An 18,329-nucleotide genomic window follows, 5' to 3' on the forward strand; every position below is an offset into this window, starting at 1 on the left:
TCTAAGGACATAAGAATGGCCATATAGCATCAGACAAATGGTCCATATAGCCCAGTATCCTGTCTTCTGGCAATAGCCAATGACCGGTGCTTCAGAGGGACTGAACAGAACAGTGCAATTATCAAGTGATCTGTCTTCTGTCATGCAGTCCCAGCTTCTGGCAGTTTGAGGTTTAGGGACACCTGGAGCATGGGGTTGTATCCCTGACCATCTTGGCTAATAGCCATTGATGGACCTATCCGCCATGAACTTTTCTAATTTTTTTTTTTAACCCAGTGATAATTTTGGCCTTCACAACATCCCCTAGTAATCAGCGCCACAGGCTGACTGTGCGTTGTATGAAGTACTTATGTTTGTTTTAAAGCTGCTGCCTATTAATCTCGTTGAGTGACCCATCATTCGTTTGTTATGTGAAGGGGTAAATAAGACTTCCTTTTTCACTTTCTCCACACCGTTTATGATTTTATAGACCTCTATCACATCCCCCCCCTTACTCATCTCTTTTCTAAGATGAACAGTCCTAGTCTTTTTAATCTCTCCTCAGATGGAAGCTGTTCTATACCCCTAATCATTTTTGTTGCCCTTCTCTGTACCTTTTCCATTTCTAATATATCTTTTTTGAGATAGGATGGCCAGAACTGCATGCAGTATTCAAGGTGTGAGCCTACCATGGATTTATATAGTGAAATTCTTTATTTCAGGTGTACAGATGGGCTGACCACTCTAGTCTAGTCCTTCAGAGTCTGAATGAGCAGAGACACCAAGGACTTTTCTGTGATATTATTCTGGTGGTGGATGAACAAAGAGTCCCTGCCCACCGGAATCTTCTGGCTGTTTGCAGTGACTACTTCAATTCCATGTTCACCATTGGCATGCGAGAGGCCTATCAAAAAGAGGTTGAACTATTTGGAGCCTCTTACATTGGTCTCAAAGCTGTGGTGGATTTCCTATATGGCAGTGAGCTGTCCTTAGATGGTGGCAACATTGATTATGTGCTGGAAACAGCTCACCTGCTGCAGATCTGGAAGGTGGTTGACTTCTGTTGTGAGTATCTCGAAAATGAGGTCAGCGAGGAGAACTACCTGTACCTTCAAGAGCTGGCCTCTATTTACAACCTGAAACGCCTGGACTCCTACATCGACTCTTTTATCCTGCAGAACTTTGGCACGCTCTCTTTCACGCCTAACTTCCTGCAGAACATTTCCATTCAAAAACTCTGCCAGTATCTGGGGAGCAGCAACGTGCAGCAGGAATGTGAGCATGACTTGCTCCAGGCTGCCTTGCAGTGGCTGACACAATACCCGGAAAGAGAAAACGAGGCTTACCAGGTACTGGACAACATTCATTTTCCCTTGATACCGAAGAGTGACCTCCTCCATCGAGTCAAGCCTGCTGTCTGCTCTCTTCTCCCAAAGGAAGCAAACTGTGAGGGGTTTATAGAAGAAGCGGTGAACTATCATAACAACGTCACAGCCCAGCCAGTGCTCCAGAACAAGCGGACGGCTTTGCGTACAAACGAAGAGAGGCTCCTCTTTGTGGGTGGGGAGGTTTCGGAACGGTGCCTGGAGTTAAGCGATGATACCTGCTTCCTGGACACCAAAAAGGGGCAATGGATAACAGAAACGCCACTCCCAGCCAGGCGAAGTCACCACTGTGTTGCAGTGCTGGGAGGTTTCATCTTCATAGCTGGAGGCAGCTTTTCAAGAGACAATGGAGGGGATGCAGCTTCAAATCTTCTATATAGGTATGATCCCCGCTGTAACCAGTGGATAAAGGTGAGACTCAAGCTGTATTACATCTTATTCTTTTAAAGTTCTTAATGTTTATTTTTATCTTTGTTGGTGGAAGAACACTCGTGGTGTGCACTAAAATATATCCCTATATTTATGTTTGAAAACGTCAAACACCCCTCTCAGTAGAAACATCTAATTGGATAACTGCTGTGAATATTGTAGTTACACCAGTAGTGAAAGACTATGACATTTCAAAAATTGGTAGTGACGGGGGGGCCAGATTTTTTTCCACTCCTAGCCTGCTTAGACCCTTTTGAAAATCCCATTTGGCACCCATCTACATCTTTAGGTGCCAAAGCACCTATGAAAATCTGGCCCAAAGTGCTGTGCAAGGACCACTAGGCAAGATTTTAATGCCATACAGGGATCAGAATAATTAAAGATGGAAAACATCTATTGGATCGAGTCTTTCCCCTTCCATGTCTGAGTAGAGAACCCCCTCCCTCCCAATATTAAACCGATACTACATTTTGGACTGATCTTCCATTCTTTGTGTACTCAGAACCCCCTGGGGTTCAATGTTTGAGCTGATCGCAGTTTGAGCTGATCTCTGGGCGCACAGGCTATTGCGAGATGAGCCGTGTGTCACTAAGGTATAGAGTGGTTTGTCTCTTTGGCTATATCTGCACTTGGAGCTAGGGGTGTGATTTCCAGCTCGTGTAGACATACTTGTGCTAGCTTTTATCAAGCTAGCTAAAAATAGTCGTGTAGCCGCAGTAGCACGGGCAGCAACTAGTTGCCCCAGGTGCACATCCATGCAGTCCAGGTGCGTTTCTACCCAAGGCAGCTAGGCCATGCCGTTGCCCGTGCTGCCACAGCTATGCTACTATTTTTAGCATGCAAGCTCGAAGTGAGTATGTCTACGCAAGCTGGGAATCGCACCCTTAGCTCCAAGGGTAGCTACAGCTTTAGATGCTTTCCATTATCCCTCTGTGACCTGTAACTTCAATGCTAATGTATCGTGCCTCAGAAGAGCAAAGTTTTATTGTTGTCTTAATATGTATGGCAAACACAAATAGCAGCCCTTTTTAAAACTCATTGGAGGAAACAAATCTTCTCAAACTTACTTACTGATTGTTTGAGGATGTCGGTATTTTATTTTATTTTATTTATTTTGCAGGTTGCCTCCATGAGACAACGACGAGTAGATTTCTACCTTGCAGCCATTGCAGATATGCTGGTAGCTGTTGGTGGGAGGAATGAAAATGGGGCTCTTTCTTCAGCTGAGACCTATAGCCCTCAAAAAGACACCTGGTCTTATATAGCAGGTTTGCCAAGGTAACAGTGGTCTGTTTAGAAAACCATGTTTTCCTTAAAGAAAAGAACTCTCCAAGATCCACTGTGTTCAGTCCTATATGTGAGTATCCTGGGAGGGAAAAAGAGGAACAATCTTAGCCCATGATATCCAAGCAGTTGTCTCCTCAAGGCCATGAATTTGAGATCCACTGGGGTTGTCTTTGGCCCCCACCTTGAGGTTACTGCTGTAACAGGGCAAGGAAAAGGGCCTTCTCCTTTCATGTTCTGTGTTTGTAGACTGTCTTTCCTGAGGTTGGTCTCAGTGGAATCCCTTCAGATTGTTTAGATCTTGGTGCAAGGCATTATTTGTGTGGGTACCTTTAGCACCATGTATTTTGTGTCCTCTATTTTGGGCTTTTCGCCACCTGCTCTTCCTTGCAGGTATTTTTATGCCGGCTGCTTGGACACGTACCTATATGGAGAGATCCAGGCATAGATGATGTGCCACAGGTGTGCAGTCCAAGTTAAAACTTAGCTGTTTCACTTTCGAGGATGCTTTAATTGTACCGTGAGCACCATTAACACTCGCTTTTACTTATATCCCAAACCGATACCTAGAACTTCAGGGTGGTGACCTTTTGGAGGCGGTGGTAGTGAGATCTTTCCCACTGGTGTGGTGGCCGTTCATTTGGATATGCGTTGGCAAAGGCCCGTTCAGATGTTGTCATGATACTGCATGAGTCTTTGAGGTTCGTAAAGGTAGCTGCTGCTCATGTTGTGCTACCAGAGGGCACAGCAGCCTGTGATTGCAGTGGTCACGTTTGCTTGGTGGTTGTTAGGTGGTATCTCCAATAGAACGCTTCAGAGTCTACTTTGCCTAGAATTCGTGGTGTGTTTCTTATTCTCTGATGCTAACTGTTCAGCCAAATTTCAGAGTCCTAGACAGCTAGTGTGGACATGGATGGCAGAGAGGACTCCTTTTTTCCAGTTCTGTGTGGGACATGTGAATATGTAAATATGTGAATATGTGTAGCTATGTGAATATGACCTGGACCAACAACAGGGCTCAGTGGTCCTGAGAAGGAAGAGGCAGAGATTCTTCCGCACGTATATGCGGGTCTGGCCGTTGAGATTAAACACCATCAAATCCCCCAGCCTCCTGGGTATGGGGGAGAGGTTTCTGCACAAGTGAGAGTTAACGGCCTAACTGCCATTTGTGCTATGGAAAGCCACCCCCTAGAGCACATGTGGATGACATTTTAATACAGTTGTGGACGATCCTACCCACACCCTCCCCTTTAGGGTCAAATAATGTTCCTGTGGCAACAACAGCAATTACTGTTATGTGTAAGTGACGTTCTGCAAGTACGTTAATATTGCTGTCTCTTTTTGACCCGAGTGGCTAGTCAAAGTTTTGCAGGCTTGGGAATGTTCCAGGTGGAAGTAGAAATTGGTGGAGTCTGGTGTTTTCTTTGCAGTTTTGTTACATTACAAAAAGAATGAACAAAGTGAGGTCTCTCTGAATGCAGAAGGAAACAAATAGCAGGAAACAGCTTCTTTTGCTCAGCACCAAGAGTGCTCTGTTTAGCCTGCCCCTCTGGCCCAAAAAACCTTTCCCCAGGGTCACCCACCAGGCTCTCAGCTGCTTTTTAGGTGAGCGCGCTCTCTCTCCTTCCCTCTGTCTTTCCCAGTTTTTCTGTTCTGACTTCCCACACTTCCCCCCCACACCCAAAACAATACTCAGCCAAAAGCTCCTGGACAGGTTCCCATGCAGTTTTTGCCTTATGGGAGGGTTTTAACTCAACCCATAACAAGGTTCCATCCAGCTCAGAACAATATATTTGTATCTGTTTCTTAATGGAAATTTAGCAGCTGGAAAATAAGGAGGTCTGGCAGGATTCAATATGAATCAATGGCTGTTGGTAAAGGTTGATTTCAGCTGGTGCTGAAATCAACAAAAATCCATCAGTAACAGTCAGCCTGAGTGAAGCCTCCCACCCCTTTCCTTGCCCTGCATCTTCCGCCTACAGAGGGCTCCATGTACAGCCTTGGGGCTGGTGAAACTGGATCCCTGCAAGCACAAGATGAGGGGAAGACTGCGGTTCTGGTGGGGCAGGGCAGAGACTGGCAGCTAGGGCTGTGAGGAGGAGGCCGAGCCTCCAGACGTAGGGGAAGTCACCCTGCTGTTGAATGGCTCCTGCCTGGGGATGGAGCCATTCAGCAGCGGGGTGGCCTGCCTCATCACTGGGGGCTTGTTGTCCTCCTCGCAGTCCAAGCCGGGGTCTCCACACGGCCGGACCAGGACCACAGCCTTCCCTGCACCTTGCAGCTGGATATTCTGGGCCCCACAGCTGTGCAGGGAGCCCCTTGCAGCCTTGCTGTCATCGCCACCTTAACCCTTCCCCCGCTCTTATTTTCCCACAACCGTAAAACTTAAAATAAAAAAAATCCTATATTAATCATTGAAACGGCCAAAAACAAAAATTGAATTCTGCCTAGCCTAGGAATAAGGAAGAGGAGTCACCTGCTTTCAACCCGCTGGCTTTCTCTCCACCGTGTGAGAACTTGTCCTTCAGATAAGAAGTTACTAATAGGGACTGGATAGCATTTTGCAGACATGCACAAACACTACATTGAAAGAACATTATTAAGATAGCCTCGTCAGGCACTCAAAAGTTAGCAAATGTGTGGTTCATTCAGCCTTAATTTGGCCCCCTTGTGGATATTCATTATGATGGTCTCTAATTACATGTCCACATACTATTTGGTCACATGTTTTTTTGTGTGTGTAATTTCCTGGTTTGTGGGGTGTTTTTAAAGTAAACTGAAAAAAATAGAAATTGCATTATGTGGCATCATATTGACACCCACATGGGCTCATCAACAGGATTGGAACCTTTAGATCTTCTGCACAGACTTCTGCCACTTGAGCTAAAGGAGTAACTGATAGCAGTAGTAGGTTGTCATCCTCTGTGGACCAACACTAGAGGGGGATCAGATGCACACTTTGCCAGTGGGGTTCACAGCTATTTGCTGACAGCAGAGGAACGGTGAGGCTCTGTAATCTTGAGTTCCATTATAGGCTCTGGAGCGGAGTGTTTTCTAGTAGTTACAGATCATTGCATCTCCCCTTGCTCCCCTCCCACCCCCACCCCCCCTGTCTGTCCCATCCCCTCCAATCTGCCCCTGTCCCAGTCCTCTCTTCGCCTTTCCGGCTCCTTGTACCAGTCCCATTGCCCTTGCCCAGCCAGTTCTAGTTTTCCTCCTCCAGGTTCCTTGTCCGATTTGTCTCTCCGCTCCCTCCCCACTCAGTCTCCAACCTCCACCCCCAGTTCCTTCTCTGTTTCTTTACTGACTCAGTGGTAGTTCTCCCTATTTCTTTGTCAGATCGGTTTCCCGTCCTCCAAGCCCCATTTCTCCCCCAGCACACACACACTGGTTCTTACTTCCAGTCTTCTTGTCAGCCAGTTCCAATCTCTCCCCCAACTCCTCACCAATCTGTGTCATGTTCCCACCCATCCCCACAACAGACTAGCTCCCAGTTTCTTTGCCCAACCAGTCCCAGTCTCCCCTGTCCCATACTCCCCTGGTTCCTAATCCCAGTATCCATGTTCAGCCAGTTTCAATTTTTGCACACAGTTCCTCCTGCTCTGTCAGTTTCCCACACCCCCTCCAGCCTGGCCCCACTCTGGACTGGAGCAGTAATTGCAAGGAAAGCTTCACCCCTGTAGGCCTCTGTTAGAGGGCCCATGCTCAGTCACTCGGTGTGGGTGGTACATGCGTGGTCTGGCCAGCAGTAGGAGCTGTGAGGGCTTGGAGCATGCTCAGCGAGGCATAATCATTGAAGATTATAGCTGCTAAAATTGAAGAAGTGTCTCCTGGGCAGGTGCAAATTATATTACATTTTTGCCAAATTTGGAAAGATTTTCCTAGAGACTGCGAAACCTTGATACAAAGGCCTACTTCCCTCCCCCCCCCCCTTGCCATATTTTAAGTCCCAGATCTAAAGTATGGTTGTGCTCACCCTGTTGAAAGAAAAGGTTGCTAGAATTTTTGACATGAGCAAAACAAAACCTCAGCCTGGTACTTGAAAATGGCTAAACCTTTTTGCCTGATTTTTAAATTTCATCTGAGGCAGACACTTGGCATGGAAAATTTCAGCCCAAATGGCTAAAGTTTGGCAAAATTATAAGCAGCTGAAAACAGGATCTTATCATGGGAAGTGTCAGGCCACCTTAATAATATCAGGAATATTTTTGCAGGACCTGCACCGTCTAACATTGAACAATGAGCACCTGCAGCTGCCATTGACTTGGAGTTGTGGGCCCTCAGAAAATCAAGTGAAGAGTGTGCTGCTCTTCCTGTTGTTATTATTATTATTATTTTTTTTTTAAGAGAAATCCTGAGGTTTTCTCGGAGTCGCTGGATGGCTCTACTGCAGTAGAAGCTGTAATTCATGCTGCATTGCATCAGGAGAAGGTTCTTTGAAACTGGCATGGCATCTCTGATTGACATTGTGGCTTGAAACCGTTTCCTCCTTAACACCTCTGCTCAGCAGGTCTGACCACATTCCCTTAGACACTGTATGGCAAAATGCCTGGTGCCTTCAGTGGGAGCAGGACTGGGCCTGTTATGCTAAAACAGCTGCAGTCCTGTTGTACCCCACGTCCGTTTCAAAGGCTTAAGCAATGGAGTTTGCGCAGAAGTCAAGGTGACAAAAGCTAAGTGTGTGCACACTATGTTCTGAGCCATTTGCTATGATTTCAAACTCTGCTTGGTTTGTGTGGCTGTGGACAAGCACATTTTAAGTCAGGTTAGCTGAAACGTGACTAGGCTGTTTCAGCAGATTGTCTGCTGTGTTGGAAGGTGATGACGTGATGGACAACTTGATGCTTCACAGGAATCTGCCTACAGTAGAACTCATGCTATCCAGTGAAGTTGTTCAGAAGGCAGAAAGGAATAATCTCAGGGCGTTTTCCATGGCTGTGTCTAGGCTAGATTTTCCAGTTCTGACTGAGGGGGGCTGTCAAATGCGGTTCCTTGCTCAGCCATTACTAAGCTCTGCTGTCCTGTTTGTTATACCAATAAAATAAAAACCAGCAGGATCTTATTAAAGGGGAAAAGGCAAAATGCCACATTTATTGTGAATACAGAAAGGATCCTAGTAAGCAGTTAGTTATAGCTATAACATTCCATTCAATTTCATATTTATACACACACACACAGACACACACACACACACACACACACACGTTCTGCAAGGTTGTTATCATACTGACCACCCTTAGAGGACATGAGGAGGGAGCAGGGCCTTGTCAGATGCTCATCTGATGCTCCTGGAAGTTGGTTTCCAGAATCAGACCCCAAAGTTCTCACTTTCTAGAGTCCATTTTGATCGGAATTTTTTCCTATGCCAGTCTATGGGAATTGCTTCATCATGCTGTTGCTGAATCAATCAGCAGATGTCACATTCCTGACGGCTCCGTGCTGCCAGATGTTATCTTGTTCTTTGGTTCTTCTATTCTTGAGGCTGTTGGGTGGATTCCAGTCTGCCCTCCGGGGGGGTCTTCTGGTTATTTCCACTTGACGCTTTCTTCAGCCAGTGGACACTGGATTTTTAGGCTGGCACCTCCCTGATCATTCAGTTATTATCCACACCAAGCATTCATCCACATACATCCTCTATCTCTATTTTAATCACAATTGTTAACAAAGCGAGATGAATACAACAAAAGGGCGGGGAGTCTCTGGGTGCTGTTTCTGTTGTTACAGAGTATTGCTTTGAGCCTCTCTCTGTGTGAGTAGTTGTTGTTACAAAGAATTGCTTTGAGAACAGACTCTGTCTTCGAATGTACTAACATAATTAGCAGCTTGCAAGTTTCACACATAGAGGGAGAGAAACAGTACCAAAAACCAAGAGACCTCTTAATTAGTAATACCTTGGAATTTAAACTATGGGGAATCACTCATTTGTGATTTTAATATAGAACTTCTTTAACGTGATCCAACATGTTGGTATAGGTAAAAGTCAGCTGAGTTCACTCAGTGTCAGTAGAATGGTCTCTAAAAACAAACAAAAAACCATGGTGGACTGATTTGCTGTGATGGGCGCTGATCATTGTTGATCCTGTCCACGTCAGCAGTACCACAGAATGCAACACTGGGTGTAAGGGCAGCTCATTTGGCCTGTATGGGGTTTGTTTTGTTTTCCTTTTCAAAGCTACTGAGCACCCCCAGCTCCCATTGTATTAAATGAGGGCAGCGGATGCTCAGCATCGTCAGTTAGTTTTGTGAGGGGGGGACGTGTGTAGGGAGGACGTGTTTTCTTTGGTCTTGGCACTATACAGATGTGGAAGAAGCTAAGGTAGTGGGCCCAAAGAGTTTGCAGTCTGTAGCTGAGAAAGAATCTTGCTCTGTGAAATAAAAACAACTCTTAGGTTCTGTCCACATTGAGTCCTGAGCATGTTTAAGCATGGTTTTAAATCATTTCACGCTAAACTGATTTTAATATGGATTCGGCTGTCATAGGGTTAGGCCTAACACTGTTTAAACCGCTTCAGTGTGAAGCTAAAATAACTGCTTCAGGAATCATGGTTTTTAATGGCTGTATTACAAGAATAGATGGGACTGGAGGGGTGCAAGTCACCCTGTAGGAAGTAGCATGCGCTTCTGGTTTTAGACTGAGTTTACCAGCTGTCCATGTCTTTGTTACAGAGATATATGTTGGGCTCAAATGAGAGAGTAGAGAGAGCTAATCATCGCATCCTCTGCCAATTCCTTTATGGCAATCCCAGAATTCTGGTAGGAGGGAAGTGTTTTTAACTATCATCTATTTCTGCTGTAGCAGAACTTATAGAAATGTTGAATTCTTATATGGCAAGAATGGGGGGAAATATAACTGTCTAAGAATTAGCTGCTTCTGAACTAGATGCATGCAGGGGTGTGTGTGTGTAGGGGGGTTGTTTTGTCTTTTTAGGGGGTGGTGAGTGAGAGAATTCTAATAATCTGATACTTCTATCCATCTTCAGTTTTTTATTTAACCCACTATTTAGTTGCAGCTATTCTGTAAACTTACAACAAAGTAACGGGCACAGCCTCAGAATTCTCCTTGGATTTCCTGTCACGGAGCACTCTTCCTATAGAGCCTGAGACAGTTTTCTGAGCTTGGTTTGCTGTTCTAGGAAATATAACTCTCTAGATATTTTTTTTGCATATTCACAGTCATCAGCAATTTTGATAGCAAAATTAAAACAGAAGAAATTAAACAGGTGACTTTTGCTGTGCCTCCTTAAGCTTTACTCCAAACAGTCCTGGATCTTCTGGTCCTATTCCATATTTAGATTTATAGGGTATCCCAGAACAGTGGTCCTGGTTTACAAATGAGGAATGTAGAACTCCTCCTCCTCCCCCCCCCCCCCCCCCTCGGTTGATTTAAACTTGAATATTTCTCTGATTGGCAAATCTAAACCAATGTTTTTCTAAATTCTGGGAATGGGAGTTCTGAGGATTGAGTTTGTAGACTATCATCGAGGACTCTCAAACTAACCAAAAATCCCCAGAAAAAAGTTACAGTTGTTGTTTGCAGTTGTGGGTACTTCTCTCTGAGGTGACTGGCTTCTGTCAGAATCCAATCCCCTTTTTTAAAAAGGGCAATAAAGCAATTTAAGGCTCTAGGTACTTTGGAGTTGTTTTTCTATGGATGATGATTTACCTGGCCCATGCTATGGTTAGCAAGTCCTCTCTGGCATACAGATTTAGGGTGAGATTTTCAAAAACGATCATCGTGGTCTAACTCTGCTTCTGTTGAAGTCAATGGGAGTTGATGTCAATGGAAGTCAAGTTAAGTCAAAGCTGATTGTGGGATTTTCAAAACCACTCAGTTAGTGAATTGTCTTTATTTTCATATAACGCCACTTTACCAATCCTAAATTTAGCACAGGCTAGACTCTCCATGAGTTACACTCCATCTCCTGGAAGCCAAAGGAACGACACTCTCAGATGATACCACTGCTCTCATAAAACCTTAATAACTACTCCTTGCCCAGCAAACCTTCCTTTCTTATTTTTCCTCCACACTTTCCTTGGCACTTTAATAGACCCAAACGCTTTACTTACTTAATAATACTAGCGAGAGCAATGCTACTTCTGCTGTTTCCTAAAGCTTTTTCATGCTGCTCAGAAAGTTGAACAAACACTACTCTTTAGTATCAGAGGGGTAGCCGTGTTAATCTGTATCCACAAAAACAATGAGGAGTCCGGTGGCACCTTAAAGACTAACAGATTTATTTGGGCATAAGCTTTTGTGGGTAAAAAACCCACTTCTTCGGATAAATGGAGTGAAAATTACAGATGCAGGCATAAATATACTGACACATGAAGTCAGTATATTTATGCCTGCATCTGTAATTTTCACTCCATGCATCTGAAGAAGTGGGTTTTTTACCCACAAAAGCATATGCCCAAACTACTCTTTAGTGGACCCCCGTTGAATAACTAACTAACTTTATTATAATTTAGTTCAATTTTAAATATCACTTTTAAATGTAACAGATATGAAATAACTCACCTCTTCACTGTATGGGCTGCACTGATATTTAACAATCACTGTTAAATATTTGCACTAGTCTGCAAAACCACTAAGTTGTTGTTGTTTGCCTATCCTAGGTTTACCTATGGGCACGCTGGCACTGTCTACAAGGAATTTGTTTATATCTCAGGGGGCCATGATTACCAAATCGGTCCCTATAGAAAAAATCTCCTTTGTTATGATTACCGCACAGATGTCTGGGAGGAAAAGCGGCCAATGATCACTGCTCGAGGGTGGCACAGCATGTGCACCTTGGAGGACAATATCTATTCCATTGGTGGCAGTGATGACAACATAGAAACCATGGCACGCTTTGACATTCTGAGCGTGGAGTCTTACAGCCCTCAGTGTAACCAGTGGACGAGAGTCTCTCCCTTGTTTCAAGCAAACAGTGAATCTGGAGTGGCAGTCTGGGAAGGCAAGATTTATATTCTTGGAGGTTATAGCTGGGAAGACACTGTCTTCTCCAAAACCGTCCAGGTATATGACAAGGAGAAAAACAAGTGGTACAGAGGAACTGACCTTCCCAAAGCTATTGCTGGTGTGTCTGCATGCGTCTGTGCATTGAAACCCAGAAAGGAGGACAAAAAGAAAAAGACAAAAACGAAGAAGCATCAGGATCGAGGAAGATGACGCAGCTTGGGAACCTTGTAACTAATCATCTCTTTCTAATCTTCATTTTTTTAAAAAAAGGAAAAAAGAAAACCGTTTCTGAAACCTTAGAGAACATGTGGTCGAACATCTTTGGGTGAGGGTCACGTGAAGGTAACTACTACTACTAAATGGTGGTGAGGTTGCAAAGGGTGCTATGCTACCCGTCCCATACATTTAGGTGTAGTCTGTTACTTCTGTGGTTCTTCGCTTTTACACACTAATAGTAATAAAGGTAAAAACTTTAAAAAATTGAAAACTTCTTTTGGCTTAGAAAATTAAATGATGGGGAGGGAAAAGAGGACCAAACATCGGTTTGAAGTTACAAAGAGAAGTCTAGAAGCAGTTGCTATTGAAAACGGATATGGATCTTGTTGTAAATCCTGATTTTTTTTTCATTAAATTTTAATTTACAATACGTTCTAGAGTTGTGAGTATCAGATTTCTGGTATGCATGAGTAACCATTCAAAGTATACATATACCAAGGTATCTTGGTAAGCAAATGACACTTCTGTACTCTTAAGTTTCAGAGGATATTATTAAGTGACCAAAGTGTGAGTGCTCTGGTCCAGACATGGCCATGTAACTGATCTGTGCTCAGTTTGTGAGCCCCACCAGTCTTTCCAGTGGTGCAATGGTCTACAAGATGCAGGGGAGGTGACATAACGTTTACGTCACTTGTTAATGACTAGAACTGTGCAAAACTTTCATGACAAAACCCAATACCAAGTTTGGTTTTGTTGATTTCTCCTAGTTCAGGACCAGGCTTTTTAAACCTTTCAGAGAATCTGAATGGATTTTAGGCAGAAGTTACATAGAACTTGGTCCTTACTTTAAACCAGGTGAGACAAGTAGACTTCACTATGAGTTATTGGGGATGGGGAAGGGAAAGTGTTGAAATCAAAAGCTCAAAATGAACTTGAGATAAACAGCAAACCCATCCTACAAAGGGCAATGGGATGGGGAAAAAAAAGTTTGCAGGAGCTGGGAACTGCTGAATTTAGCATAGGTCTAGCAGTGATGACCTTTACTAGTCAGCACAAGGGGCCATTAACAGACTCTGGATGAGAATCTAACCCCGCAGTCCTTGGTCAGGTGGCTGCAACACTGTTCCTCTTGGAAGAATGGGCTTAACATGGGGAAAAGTTGTGTTGGATTCTTGGGATGCCATTTGGGGCACAGATGACTGAACTGGTGGGAGAATCATATATTGGAGTAATATCAAGGGAATCTGACTTATGCCCATCACACTAAAGAAATTTTGATTGTAGACCCTGCCAGTGCACTTTCACACAAGACTGTTTAAAACGGCACTGGGTTAAAGTTCACCAGCAGGATTAACACAGACTAATTAATGCACAACATGTTTGTGCGGTTTAGAAATCACATCCCTGTAGAAAGAAAAAGAGTACTTGTGGCACCTTAGTCTCTAAGGTGCCACAAGTCCTCCTTTTCTTTTTGCGAATACAGACTAACACGGCTGCTACTCTGATCCCTGTAGAGTGCATTACCCACCGTGTACAATCCTTCTGTCATTCCTTCTCCCACTGGCAGGGTTGTGTCTACCGCAAATATTTTAAATTTGCCAACTGTCTGGCCACCCTTCAAGCATTCACCCCAGAACAGTTTACAAATGGGCCTTTTGTTTGATTTGCAAGAAGTTAAGAACCAGCCATCTCATACAGTCTCTGTAATTTTTATAACAATAATTAATAATAATTCCAGGCCACAGATTACTATTTCTCATCCCAACACAAAGCAATTTTTTAGAAATTTTTGAAACTTTTGTACTTTTATAACACATTTTGCTAATACCTAGTCTCTAGTTTGCCATATTGTGTTGTTTACTATTGAAGTTCCTGCCCTATAATTGTGGTCCTATTGTTATAGTCAGGAACTCATAATTTGTTGGCTCTTTCAGGCTTTGTGTATAGTCAGTTGTGATGCAATGCAGCTGTTAAAGCAGCATTTACATTCTCAGCATTGTCAGGTCTATAATTGTGACTATTGTAAGGCTTTGACTGGCAGTTCAGATAGTCAGACATGCTGATAAACGCTCTTTTATTGTCATTCGGTGATCCACTGAGTGGATTTCAAGAGCCTCGATTTAAAGTTCTGCTTTGGTGCTATTGATCCATTTTCTCTAAATTCCTTCCAAGTCCCCCTCCATCCACATCTCCATCAGTGTGCAACATAACCGTGTACTTCAGATCTGCCTTTTTCCTTTTATCCCATGTATAAGGGATGTCCTGCCTACTCTTTGCTACTGGGGTGTATTTGCCTCATTAATGTGAAAATTCTTCTCAGAAAGTGTTGTTTGCACTATAAAAGAAAAATCATTTTCAACATCATTTGGAGTCTGGGGAATTTTGGGTCCTCTTTATCCGTCGATAGGAATCCAATTTAATTTTTTTTTTTTTTGTATTGAAAGTGGCACCTTGTGAATAGCTGGAGTGAAAGAAAGGAAACAAATGATGCCTTGTGACACAAAAAGATTGAAGAAAACTGGCTTGAGGTATATAAGGTGTAAAAACCCTCTGGATATCTTTGGGTGTTTTTCTTAAACAATAGAAACTATTACATTTAACAAGTTACAAAAAGTCCTCTATGTGCAGTAATGATACCTTTTACTTTGCATGAGGAAATAGTTATTTTTAATTGTTCCTAAAAAGAGATAAGGGAACGTTTTAGTTAGAACAAACCGAATAGCTGATTTAGGTATCTGCAAACTTGTTTGTTGACTGGCAACTCCTACTTCATCTTTGTACAACCCTTTTCATGTGTAAATACACAACAAAAATGCCCCAAGACGCTTCTTTGTTTCTAATAATTGGCTGCTTTTAATATTTTTTGGTTTTTGTTTTAATTATATATGCTTGTGTGTTACATTCTTGATGTGTTTACAGGTTGAAAAATAAAACATGTTAAGAATTTCAGACTTTATTCCTCTTCGTGTGAATTGTTTTACACCCTAACTGTTTTTTCTCTTTGTTGATCACCTGAAAGGAAGTAATTCTTTTTGTAACTATTTCTGAGGTGGTCTCAATAGTGTGAGCACAAACTTTTTAAATTGGACAAGGTATAGCTAGTCCTACTGTGGCTCAAATTAATTACATTTTTGAGGGAGTAGAAGCACACTAATTTGTATCTGGCGACTCCAAACACACCAAAAAACAGTTGATCTTGCCCCCCTTCTCAGCAAAGCATTTGATAGCCAAAACATAAGAGGACCCAGTTCAGTTTCCAATGGAGTCAAAAAGAATATTTCACTGAGTTGGATCAAGCCCTAGTGAATCCATAGTACAAAACTTAATTTGTTATGCAAAATATAAGCCCAGTACTACAAACTCTTAGTGTGGGGAGTAACCCTTATTCACATAGCACCATGGAAGTCAGGGGCTACTCAAGAGAGTCCTTGCAGCATCAGACGCTATTACAGAATATTTTGGGGGTGTACTATGCATTATTTACATAAGTAATTTACACCTGTCAAAAGAATAGATTATTACTATTTGTAGCTACAGACCCTAATGGGGGTCAATACTCCTAATGAAATTGGTATCTATCTACTTATTTGGATGGCCTACTTGCCTCATTAAATACATATTAGGAGGATTATTGAACTATGGCACATTGCATTTTAAAGTGACTTGTAAACACAGCTTCTCCATACTGAAATACTTTGTAATAAGACTCTCACTCTATGATGTCCTGGGACCCAGTGAATTCATACTTTTTTTGTGTGTTTTCATAAACCAGATGGGTATTTTGCCAATCAACCAGAAAAGGTTGGTTGAGGATCAGAAGGAGAGTGGAGACGTGGAAGGTAGAACATTGTGTTGTCAGAAACCTTCTGTGCCCATCGCTTTCACGGACTTAATTTGTGATCTTTGCAAATCACATAACTTCTCCTTGCCTCGGTCCCCCCCCCCACCCCATGGGGATAAGTAACTATTTCTTCTCATTTTGAGAAGGCACCTAATACAAGGTGCTATAGAAGTTCAAGATTTTTATTCAAGCCAACTATTAAAATGCTCTCTTCCTTTCTTTCCCATACAAATATACCCTGGCATTACCATGTCAAGGAATTAACATCGGTAACTTCAATAGTGGTAACAAAAATGTGGGGGCACCCTGAGGAAAAGTTACACAAATCACCCCAGGTCACTATATGCTTTAGATCTTACCCCAAAATCATGCTGCAGCCAATTCCTTTAGTAACTCAACTAAAGGGTTTTTAATAAAAGAAGAGAGTTATTGAATGGTTAAAGGAATCCTATACTTTACAATTGATTTCACAATCTGTAGGGCAGGGTAAGTCTGCTGGCTTGCAGTAAGTCTCTCTGGATCACCCAAAAGATGAGGGGTCATCAGTCCTTTGTTCAAAGCTTCCTTGTTGTTAGAAATCACAGTCCAGAGAAGTGGAGCAGGATGGAAGACAAAGATGTGATGTCACAGTCTCCTCTTTTATACTTTCAGACCATGTGCCTGTAAAGTTACTGGCAAAAAGGGGGAGTCTTAGATCACATGTCTCATTGCGTCCTCAGGCACCCAATGCCTCAGTTTTCTCTTAAACGTCTCCAGGAGGGGTTCACTGGGCAAGCTGAGTGTCCTTAATGAGACATCAAGCAGGCTAGCTGGCAAATCTGTCTTGGGGCATCACCTAAGAAAACATGTTTGAGGTACAACACATAGCAAATATTAATAACTTCATCTACACAGATAGATTTAAATAGAATAATACTTAGCAGTCTATAACTTTTCCATTCATACCTTACAAGGCATGCTTTGTACAAGAACTGTGCAACAGTAGTGATACATTAGTGTAAACATGGTCACCTTTCTTTTATACAGTGTCACACCCCCTACATGCAGCAGTCGTTGCTCTTTTGATAAAGTGTTCTCATATAAGCAGCTAGAGCAAGACTAAAGGGGACCAGCGGGTGAAGCAGAAACTGAAATCAAGGACAATAATCTTCTGCCTTCTGCCTACTTCAGTCCATTCTTTTCCTACCACTTTGATCAAAAATCAGCAGTCCACACACTGTGTAAGGGCTTCATTTATCCTGTAGAACAGATGCAGTTTCCAGCGTTCCACGGTGGCTTTGATGTTGTCAGGTGAATGTTGCAGCATCTCATTGAGCTGGCAATCTGTAGCTGGACGGGACTTCAGGGGGTAGAAAAGTAAATTCACAGAATGCAAATGCTGACGTACCTGCCTCCCCCTTTTTAAGATTATGGTGGGCCTAATGATGAAGGGAATTGTGGCGTGCAACAGAGGCTAGGAGTTCCTTTGAGATTGTGACAATACTAAAATAGACTGTTTTGCACAAGAAGAGGGGGCTTGAATTTAAGCTAAGGTAGGTTGAGATACTAAAGGAATGTAATCAGGAATTCTTTACAGAGAATTAAAACATGGAATAAAGTGACACAAACATCTACATGAGCTACTAATGAATGTCTACAAAAAAGAATTAGAGGAGTATAGGGAAGAGAAGTTGTACTGAGGCTGTACAATTGTTAAAGCATAGGAGTGGAGCTAGGTCTTGCTGATGAAAATGGATCCATTGTTTGTACTATTTGGAAGTCCTCATGCTGAATGTTAATGAGCATAACAAGCACGGGGTCAGTGAATTTTTTGCATTAAGTATTTCGAACAGATAAAAATGGAGGATAAGCAGAATTAAAGGCAGAGACTTTCTTCCAGCCACTGAATGTTTCTTTTTTCCAAAGGGTGCTAAAACTGAGAACATGCAACAATTTTAAATGCAATTACTCACGTTCATCTCCAAAGCAAGATTCAAATAAAATGCTGTTGCAATTCTAAAGAACCCAGTTACATGGTCTCTAAAATAAAACCTGCACTGATTTAAGACATTCGAAAACTGAAGGTGTTATTAATGGTTGCAGTTACTGTATCTTTAAAGAAACTAACCAATACTCAGTTACTTCAGGAGATATTATATGGGGCTTTCCAATTTTTCATCATTTCATCTTGTGTAACAACATGAGAACAGTTTGACAATTGTCTGGGGTTTTTTTTCCAATCGACTATTACATA

The 18,329-nt window shown here is 42.6% G+C and overlaps 1 protein-coding gene across 3 annotated transcripts in view; it reads left to right on the forward strand.

The window, feature by feature from the left end:
• The window catches only part of KLHL36 (kelch like family member 36), a 34,486-nt gene extending 19,275 nt beyond the window's left edge, over positions 1-15,211 (forward strand). For all 3 annotated transcript variants that reach the window (XM_037877423.2, XM_037877424.2, XM_027821722.3), the window contains exons 3-5: positions 702-1,775; positions 2,914-3,071; positions 11,694-15,211. In XM_037877423.2, the coding sequence (XP_037733351.1) occupies positions 702-1,775; positions 2,914-3,071; positions 11,694-12,249 (1,788 nt within the window). In that variant the 3' untranslated portion in view covers positions 12,250-15,211. The remainder of the gene's footprint in view (positions 1-701; positions 1,776-2,913; positions 3,072-11,693) is intronic.
• Positions 15,212-18,329: the final 3,118 nt, after the last annotated feature.

Source organism: Chelonia mydas, chromosome 12 (assembly GCF_015237465.2).
Source record: "Chelonia mydas isolate rCheMyd1 chromosome 12, rCheMyd1.pri.v2, whole genome shotgun sequence".
NCBI lineage: Eukaryota > Metazoa > Chordata > Testudines > Cheloniidae > Chelonia > Chelonia mydas.